General features: G+C 65.1%; 1 protein-coding gene across 1 annotated transcript; it reads right to left on the minus strand.

Annotated features, from left to right (window-relative positions):
- Positions 1-65: 65 nt before the first annotated feature.
- On the minus strand, positions 66-9,241 carry LMAN1L (lectin, mannose binding 1 like). The gene is made up of 13 exons (XM_060174246.1): positions 9,001-9,241; positions 5,960-6,114; positions 5,788-5,889; positions 5,636-5,703; positions 5,300-5,393; positions 4,945-5,065; positions 4,516-4,571; positions 3,716-3,851; positions 3,453-3,604; positions 2,916-2,983; positions 1,064-1,187; positions 580-704; positions 66-229 (listed from the first exon to the last, which is right to left on the minus strand). The coding sequence occupies exons 1-13, from the start codon at positions 9,164-9,166 to the stop codon at positions 100-102; spliced, it is 1,497 nt and encodes a 498-aa protein (XP_060030229.1). The 5' UTR covers positions 9,167-9,241; the 3' UTR covers positions 66-99.
- Between the last annotated feature and the right edge of the window lie 260 nt (positions 9,242-9,501).

Raw genomic sequence — 9,501 nt, forward strand, 5'->3', positions numbered from 1 at the left:
GGGGTGGGAGGGCTCCCACTGGGCGTGCACCCCCCAGACATAAACACGCACACTCACACACAGGCTGGGGGTGTGCTTTAATGGGGCCAAGGCTGGGGCTCAGGCCTGGGCGCTGGGTGTGGGGGGCTGTCTCCTCATGGCTCCCAGGACCCTCGGGAAGTGGGGAGCTGGGCTCCGGGCGGGGCTGTGCGTGGAGAGGAGTTCCTGGAGGTGCTGGTCCAGCTGCTGCCTGATGCCCGGAGAGGAGCAGGCGTCACAGCTTCCGTGGCTCCCTCGGCCCTCGCTCTCCCCGAGCCCCCAGCCAACTCAGCCCTCCGAGCCACACTCCCCCCCCCCCCCGCTTCTGTCCTGCTGGGCACATCCTGAACTGCCCCATCCACCTGCTGAACCCTGGCCTCTCCCTCTCAGCTCCAAACAGCAGCCTCCAGTCAGCGTGATGGGAGGAGGGGTGGAGGAGGGAGGGAAGGACAACGCCCAGCACTGCAGCCCCTCAGAAGCACTGTCGTCCCCAGGCCAGCGCTCAGCTCCGTCCCCTGGGTCCCCTGGTCAGCACCCCCTGTGCAGTGGCCCAGCACCTACCTGAAGTGCAGGAGGCAGCAGAGGGCAGCGGCCTGGGCCAGGAGGAAGAGCAGGAAGAGGCCTGGCTGCAGGCACCCCAGGGCCTTTGGGTGCTGGCCTGAGGTGTGTGGGGCCTTGGCTGCTCTCTGAGGGAGTTTGGGTCAGGCAAGGGGCCTGTGGGCTCTGTGGCCTTCAGAAAGGGGCACTCTTCCCGGGGTGGGCAGGGGTGTTCCCTGAACACCATCTGTGGGGACAGCTGGGGATGCCCAGGGCCAGGAGTCTGGCGGGGAGGGAGATGGAGGGGAGACACAGATGGGAGAGGAGAGGGAGAATGGAGGGTGTGGGTGGGGACAGGGACAGGAGTGTCCAGGTGGCTGCTCCTGAGTGGCCTTGGGCCTCACCCCCTCCCCCCGCCCCACATCCCTCTGGACGCAAGGGCTGAGCCCAGCAGTGTCTCCGTCCTCGCTCCAGCCCTCCCTCACCCCTGCCCTCCTGGACCCCTCACCACCAGGCCCCGCAGGTCTCTCTGCAGAAGCTCCAGGAGTTGCTCCAGCTCAGAGAAGTGGTGCTGGGTGCCGGCGGGCAGGTAGAGGGGCCGGGCTGCAGAGGCCATGTGGGCAGCGGCATCCCTGGGGGTCAGAACACCCCAGCACTCAGACCCCAGAGGCAGGGTTTCTGCACCCAGGGTCTCACCCAGGGTCTCACCCCAGCCTCCCTGCTGGGGACAGCTGAGTTCAGGCAGTGCCTCTCCTAGCCTGGGGGCAGGTAGGGGGCAAAGGAAGCCAGGGCCCCTCCCGCCTGAGTAGGGGGTGCTTGCTCCCAACCAGCAAAGACCCATGGAGCACCCCTTTCTGAGCACTGACACTGAGTGGGCCCTCAGGTCATTCTCTCACTCGGTGACCTGGGGAGGCCCAGATATCTGCTGTGAACAGCGCTCCCCTGGGCCTCCCCCTGTGAGAGATGCTCCCCTGGGCCTCCCTCCTGTGAATGATGCTCCCCTGGGCCTCCCCCTGTGAGAGATGCTCCCCTGGGCCTCCCCCTGTGAGAGATGCTCCCCTGGGCCTCCCTCTGTGAGAGATGCTCCCCTGGGCCTCCCCCTGTGAGAGATGCTCCCCTGGGCCTCCCCCTGTGAGAGATGCTCCCCTGGGCCTCCCCCTGTGAGAGATGCTCCCCTGGGCCTCCCCCTGTGAGAGATGCTCCCCTGGGCCTCCCCCTGTGAGAGATGCTCCCCTGGGCCTCCCCCTGTGAGAGATGCTCCCCTGGGCCTCCCCCTGTGAGAGATGCTCCCCTGGGCCTCCCCCTGTGAGAGATGCTCCCCTGGGCCTCCCCCTGTGAGAGATGCTCCCCTGGGCCTCCCCCTGTGAGAGATGCTCCCCTGGGCCTCCCCCTGTGAGAGATGCTCCCCTGGGAAATTCATAAAGTGGATTCTTAAAGGGAAGAACCAAGCTGAGCAGGGCTTCTACATGGCCAGGAAGCCAGGGCGCCTTTAAGGCTTGGCCCTGATGGGGTGTGGGGGGCTCACCTCAGCAGCCTTGGGCGGGGTCTTAATTCAGGGCCCTGGAGGAGGGTTTTGCCTCAGGAGCCTGGGGGTTCTTACCTCAGGAGCATGGGAGTCTTACCTCAGGAGCATGGGGGTCTTACCTCAGGAGCCTGGGGGTCTTACCTCAGGAGCCTGGAGGTTCTTACCTCAGGAGCATGGGGGTCTTACCTCAGGAGCCTGGGGGTCTTACCTCAGGAGCCTGGAGGTTCTTACCTCAGGAGCCTGGGGGTCTTACCTCAGGAGCCTGGGGGGTCTTACCTCAGGAGCCTGGGGGTCTTACCTCAGGAGCCTGGGGGGTCTTACCTCAGGAGCCTGGGGGGTCTTACCTCAGGAGCATTGGGGGTTCTCACCTCAGGAGTCTGGGGGGGGTCTTACCTCAGGAGCCTGGGGGTTCTTACCTCAGGAGCCTGGGAGTTCTTACCTCAGGAGTCTGGGGGGGGTCTTACCTCAGGAGCCCGGGGGTTCTTACCTCAGGAGCCTGGGGGGTCTTACCTCAGGAGCCTGGGGGGTCTTACATCGGGAGCCTGGGGGTCTTACCTCAGGAGCCTGGGGGGTCTTACATCGGGAGCCTGGGGGTCTTACCTCAGGAGCCTGGGGGGTCTTACCTCAGGAGCCTGGGGGTTCTTACCTCAGGAGCCTGGGGGGTCTTACCTCAGGAGCCTGGGGGGTCTCACCTCAGGAGTCTGGGGGTTCTCACCTCAGGAGCCTGGGGGGTCTTACCTCAGGAGCCTGGGGGTCTTACATCGGGAGCCTGGGGGGGGTCTTACCTCAGGAGCCTGGGGGATCTTACCGCAGGAGCCGGGGGGGGGGGTCTTACCTCAGTGGCCGAAGGTGCTGAAGCAGGCTAAGCTGTCCACGGAGCAGGGCGCCGGCCTGGGTAGAGTCCTGTAGGAAGTTGCCAGCTCCAGCGCCCAGGCCGTCTTCCCTCTGTGGGTGCTGGGGCAGCCTGAGTGCCCTGCTGGGTCTGCAGGGAGACCTCCCCTCCCCAAACCCCACCCCCACCACTAGGAGTCACTCCCATGGCTGCTCGGGAAGCCTTGAGGGGCGGCCACCAGCACCCACTGCCTGGGGACAGTCCAGGGTAGCCCCCTTCCCACCCTGCCTCACTGGGTGGCCCCAGGACACTGGACTTCAGGGTGGGGGGCTGCCTCTGGGGGCCGCGGTATCCTGCACGTAGCCCAGGCCTCAGAGCAGCCAGCACAGCCGACCTGTGGGTCCAGCCAACCAGGGCCTGGTCAGCCTGGTTACCTGCCGACCTGCACCCAACACCTGGCCTTCCTCCCACCTGAGTTGGCACCTGCGGAGCCTAGAAGAGTGGGACCCTCTGGCCTGGGCCCCTGCCGAGCCCGCTTACCCAGGCACCCTTGGGCCCAGCCTGGCCCACGGCCTCCAGCTCCCACGTCCACCCTCTGCCGGCCTGGCTCAGCTGCTGGGAGAGGCCCTGGAGCTCCTGCAGGACCTGGCGGTGTCTGTGCAGAGTGTCCCCCAGGGCCAGGGCCAGGTCCCCTGCGGAGAGACGCTGGGCTGGACAGGCCACCGGTGAGGGCGCCCTGGAGATGGAAGATGGGGGCAGCACTGCCCAGCTGGAGCCCAGGCCACCTGCCCCTGAGGCCTCACCTGCCAGCCCCGGGGCCACACTCTCCTCCTGGGCACCAGGGTCTCCGTCCTCCCTGGAGCCCAGCGCCAGCCGCAGCCCCTCCAGCTGGGCCTCCAGACGGAGCTGCTCTCTCTGCAGGGCGGGCAGGGGGGGCACCTGAGGGAGACGGGGGAAGGGGCCTCAGCAGCCTCCAGGGCACCTCTCAGCCACTGGCCCTCAGTGCCACCCACCTGTCCTCCTCACCACTGACCCTCCCCACTGGCCCTGACTCCAACAAGACCCTCATCCCTGACCCCGGCCCTGACTGCAGCCTTAACTCCAGCCCTGACTCCAGCAAGACCACTGACCCTGGCCCTGACTGCGGCCTTAACCCCAGCCTTGACATCAGTCAGGACCCCAGCCCTCACTTCAGCAAGACCCCCTGACCCTGGCCCTGGCCCTGACTCCAGCAAGACCCCTGACCCTGGCCCTAACTCCAGTGAGGACCCCGGCCCTGACCCCAGCGAGGACCCCCTGACCCTGACCTTGACTACAGCCTTAACCCCAGCCCTGACTCCAGCAGGGACCGTGGCCCTAACTCCCGCGAGACCCCCTGACCCTGGCCCTGACCGCAGCCTTAAACCTCAGCCTTGCCCTGACTCTTGGCCCCGACCTGTCTCCCCAGCTCAGCACCCCTGCCCAGCCAGCCCCAACTGGAGGAGCTTGAGGCTGGGCCTAGCCTCACCACCGTCTCCTTGTCCCCCTGGGTGCAGAGCTCTGCGGGCAGGTAGGGATGGGACAGCCTCAGACCAGCCACCCCAGGCACCCAGGCCCCTGTCACCTCTGGGTCCGGATCCCTCAGACTAAAGGCCAGGAAGGACAGGACATCATGGTCATCTGGGGGGGGCCAGAGCAGAGAGGTCAGATGCCTGGCCCGCCACCCCACCCCGGGATCCTCCCTGCCCCCACCCCACATGGCCTGGGGCCCATTCTGACGCTGCTCAGCGGAGGCTCCAGGGAGGCTGAGGGGTCCCTGGCCAGCCAGAGGGGCCCCGTGGTGGGAGCGGGGACCAGGCTGTGGCGACCCCTGGTCTGGGGAGCAGGGTCCTGGCTCCTAGGAACCCTCCCCCGAAAGCCTCGATCGTCCCTGCCTCTAAGGCTCCTTGGGGCAACCCGCTTTCTCCATGCCCTGGGGTCTCCATCGCTGCCCCCCCAGGTAGGGCCATGGAGGGCTGCTCTCCCTTCTCGAGACAGGGATCCCTCATCCCACCTGCCAGGTTGCCTGTGGCAGCAGAGACCCCAAAGAGCCCCCCGGGGGCCAAAGCCAGGGGCCCCACACTGAAGCAATCCTCCTCAGGGTCCTGGGCAGTGAGGCCGCTGGACAGGGTCACCTGTGGGGAGAGGAGGTGCTGGGAGTGCCATCCCACTCCTGGGCCAGGCCCAGTGGACGGGCCTAGTGGTTGGACCTCCCTGGGTCACCCCGGGGGGAGCCAGGGCTCTCAGCAGGCTGCAGGGGCCCCCTCCCCAATTTTCTAGCCTCCCCCACCCCATCCTCTGCAGGACCACCCCCCACCTGCCCTGGGTCCCCCACCCTCCTCCCCAGGACCCTGCAGGGTGGGCCTCACCCGCAGCCTCTGCCCCCAGTAGGTGACCCGCACTCGGAAGGGGTACGGCCGGTTCCGGAAGTCTCGGTGGCAGGAGCCCAGCTCACGCCCGCCCCTGTGGACACAGGTCACTCAGTGGCCAGGGGAGGGCAGTACAGAGGAGGCTGTGGGGATACTTCCTGTGACATGGGGGGGACCTGGAGGGCCAGCCCCACAGCCAGCTCAGTGGCCCCCACCAGGCGGGCAGAGGCCAGGATGGACACAGGGGGCAGGGGAGCCCCAGGGGGCAGAGCAGGCCCCATGGGCAGGGGAGGCTCCGTGGGCAGAGCAGGCCCCGTGGGCAGGGGAGACCTTTACCCGAGTGATGGTGAGGTGGTGGAGGCTGTGTGCCCATCCCAGGCCAGCAGGCGGATGGCAGGGCTGCCCTGTGGGAGGGGCCGTGTGAGCCTGTGCCAGACTGCCCATGGGGGTGGGTTGGGGGGCAGGTCACCCACCTGGCTGTCACCCACCTGGCTGCTCCCAGAGTCCAGGACCACGGCGATGCTGTCCCTGGTGGCAGGCCCCCCCAGGACGGAGTCCCCGTGGCCCCCTTCCCGGCTGTACCACACGGCCTGCAGGCAAGGGTTCAATGGGGACATGTCCCTCTCACGGGCACCCCGCCACTGACCGCTGGCCACTCACCATGCCCTGGGCTCCCCAGCGGCCGCGCCCCGTCACCCGCAGCTGCACATCCACCTGCCAGGCGAGGAAGGGGGCTGGGGCCCTGGTCCACACGGCTCCCCTGCGGCCGGGCAGCGATGGGGCCAGGCGCAGCTCCTCAGGGCCCAGGATGGCATCTGGGAGTCAGAGGTCACTGGCAGGCTCTCAGGAGGTAGAGTGGGCATCTCCACCCCCACTCACTCCCCTGGACTCAGCCAAGGGTGTCCCCGGCCCCCTGCCTGCACCACTCCACTGCTACCTGGGGCCATTTCTTTCTTTCTAATATTTATTTCTTTCAATGAAAGGGGTACACAGAAAGAGAGGGACAGGCCGGAGCTCTGCTCAGCTCTGGCTGATGGTGGTGCTGGGGACTGAACCTGGGACCTAGGAGCCCAGGTAGGAGAGTCTTTTTTATTTGTTTATTTTTTGTTAACATTTCTCAGTTTTCTTTTCTTTTCTTTTTCTTTTTTAAGATTTTATTTATGAGAAAGACAGGAGGAGAGAGAAAGAACCAGATACCACTCTGGCACATGTGCTGCCGGGAGTCGAACACAGGACCTCATGCTTGAGAGTCCAAAGCCTTATCACTGCACCACCTCCTGGACCACACAAGAGAGTCTTTTTACAGACTTGTGATGCTGTCTCCTCAGTCTGTCACTTCTTTCTTTTTAAATATTTTTTTGAAATTTCGTTTTATTTTATTTTATTTTTTAAAGATTTTAATTTATTTATGAGAAAGATAGGAGGAGAGAGAAAGAACCAGACATCACTCTGGCACATGTGCTGCCGGGGATCAAACTCAGGACCTCATGCTTGAGAGTCCAAAGCTTTACCACTGCGCCAGCTCCCGGACCACACTATTTTATTTTTTCACCAGAGCACTGTTCAGCTCTGGCTTATGGTGGTGTGGGGGACTGAACCTGGGACTTTGGAGCCTCAGGCGTGAGAGTCTGTTTGCATAACCATTATGCTATCTACCCTCCGCCTGAAACTTCATTTTATTTTATAAGACAGAAATTGGGGGGAGGCAGAGGGGAAAAAGGGGGCTGGGTGGTGGCACCCCCCTTTAAGCTCATACAGCACAAGGATCCAGGTACGAGAGCTTCTCGCACAGCAGCGGAGCAGGGCTGCAGGCGTCTCTGCCTCTCTGCCTCTCTCCCTCCCCTCCTCTCTCAATTTCTCTCTGTCCTGTCCAATAAAGTGGACAGGAGCAGTGAGCCCCAGAGATAACCCTGGAGACGAGGGTGGGGGAGGGAGGGGGGAGAGGGACCCGCAGCCCTGCTTCACCATTTGTGAAGCTTCCCCCTGCAGGGGGGGGGGGGCTGGGCTCGAACCCGGGTCCCTGTGCATGGAGCCGTGCTCAGCCAGGTGCGCCACCACCTGGCCCCTCAGGTTTCTGCTTCCGTGGGGTGTGTGGGGGTGAGCGCAGGGCCCTGCACTCCATTCTGAGAAGAGAGAGACAGACAGGGAGACACCACAGCACCACTCGCTCTCCATGGAAGCCCAGTGCTGCACTCGAACCCAGGACCTTGGGCACCAATGGTGTGTGCCCTACCAGGTGGACGTCTCCCAGCTTAGGGTAAAGCTCGGTAAAGCTCCAGTTTGCAGGTGGAGAAACTGAGGATCCGAGAAGCTAATTGCTCGGGGTCCAGGCAGGGGCACACCCGGCTAAACACACACACGTCACCATGCTTATGGACCTGGGTTCGAACCCCTGCTCCCCACCTGCAGGGGGAAAGCTTCACGAGTGGTGAAGCAGGGCTGCGGGCGTCTCTCTGTCTGTCTCCCTCTCTGTCTCCCCCTCTTCTCGCAATTCCTCTCTGTCTGTATCAGTAATAAATCAACAAACAGGACGCGGGTGCGTGAGCAGAAGCGAGACGGAGGCTGCCTGGCAGGGAGGTGAGTACAGACCCCAGGCCCTGCCCCACTGGGGCCTCGGCCTAATGCCCTGCCTGCCGAGGGTCTGTGTCTGCGGAGGGCTGGGGGCTGAGGGGGCTGGGGCCTGACTCACCCTGACCAGGGTCCTAGGCTGCTGGAGAAGATGCTGTGTCCCCTCAGGGTGTCAGGACCCACACCTGCAGGCCCAGCTGTGATGACCCACCCCCACCACAAGACCCTGCACCCATGACGCCCCCACCCCCCACACACGACCCTGCACCCATACCCCCCCACCCCCCACACACGACCCTGCACCCATACCCCCCCCACCCCCCACACACGACCCTGCACCCATGACGCCCCCACCCCCCACACACGACCCTGCACCCATACCCCCCCACCCCCCACACACGACCCTGCAAGCATGACACCCACCTACCACACACGACCCTACACCCATGACCCCTCACCCCACACACACGACCCTGCACCCATGACACCCCCACCCCCCACACACGACCCTGCAACCATGACACCCCCACCCCCACACACGACCCTGCACCCATGACACCCCCACCCCCCACACACGACCCTGCACCCATGACACCCCCACCCCCCCACACGACCCTGCAACCATGACACCCCCACCCCCCCACACACGACCCTGCACCCATGACCCCCCACCCCCCCCCACACGACCCTGCACCCATGACACCCCCACCCCCCCCCACACGACCCTGCAACCATGACACCCCCACCCCCCACACACGACCCTGCACCCATGGACCCCCCACCCACCACACACGACCCTGCAAGCATGACGCCCACCTACCACACACGACCCTGCACCCATGACCCACCACCCCACACACGACCCTGCACCCATGGCCGCCCACCCCCGACACACGACCCTGACCCCATGATGCCCCCACCACCCACACAAGACCCTGCACCCATGACGCCCCACCCCCCACACACGACCCTGCACCCATGACGCCCCACCCCCCACACACGACCCTGCAACCATGACACCCCACCCCCCACACACGACCATGCACACATGGCCCCCCACCCCCCACACACGACCCTGCACCCATGCCCCCCACCCCACACACACGACCCTGCACCCATGCCCCCCACCCTACCTCCGTGGTGGCTCCAGAAGGGGATCCCGGCCCCTGGCACTGCCAGCCTCGGCCCCTTGAAGCTGAACTTGTACTCAAACCTCCGGTGAGGGACCCGGGTCCCCTCGGGGCAGCAGGGGAGCAGCAGGAGAAGGCAGGTTGAGAGTGTCTGCAGCAGCCCCCACATGGCCGCGTCTCAGTGTGAACCCAGGAGGCCAGGGAGGGTCTGGGGACAGGCCAGGTGACAAGCTGGCTTTTGGCACTGTTCTCGCCCTCCTGCCAGCAAACAGGATGTGTCCTCCCCTCAGCCCTGTCCCCACCAGCCCTCAGCCCTGTCCCCACCTCCCCTCAGCCCTGTCCCCACCTCCCCTCAGCCCTGTCCCCACCTCCCCTAAGCCCTGTCCCCACCTCCCCTCAGCCCTGTGCCCACCTCCCCTCAGCCCTGTCCCCACCTCCCCTCAGCCTCACCTGCCAGCCTCACCAGCCAGCAAACCGGATGTGTCCTCCCCTCAGCCCTGTCCC

This window comes from Erinaceus europaeus, chromosome 16 (genome assembly GCF_950295315.1).
Source record: "Erinaceus europaeus chromosome 16, mEriEur2.1, whole genome shotgun sequence".
In the NCBI taxonomy this organism is placed as follows: Eukaryota; Metazoa; Chordata; class Mammalia; order Eulipotyphla; family Erinaceidae; genus Erinaceus; species Erinaceus europaeus.

Bases quoted from the DNA above. Each gene is read 5' to 3' on its own strand.
- LMAN1L (XM_060174246.1), bottom strand. From the start codon at position 9,166: ATGTGGGGGCTGCTGCAGACACTCTCAACCTGCCTTCTCCTGCTGCTC. The intron at 4,572-4,944 runs GTGGGATGAGGG...GGCCCCCCCCAG, and splicing joins TGCCACAGGCAACCTGGCAG to ATGACCATGATGTCCTGTCC. The intron at 3,605-3,715 runs GTGAGGCCTCAG...GTCTCTCCGCAG, and splicing joins TGTGGCCCCGGGGCTGGCAG to GGGACCTGGCCCTGGCCCTG.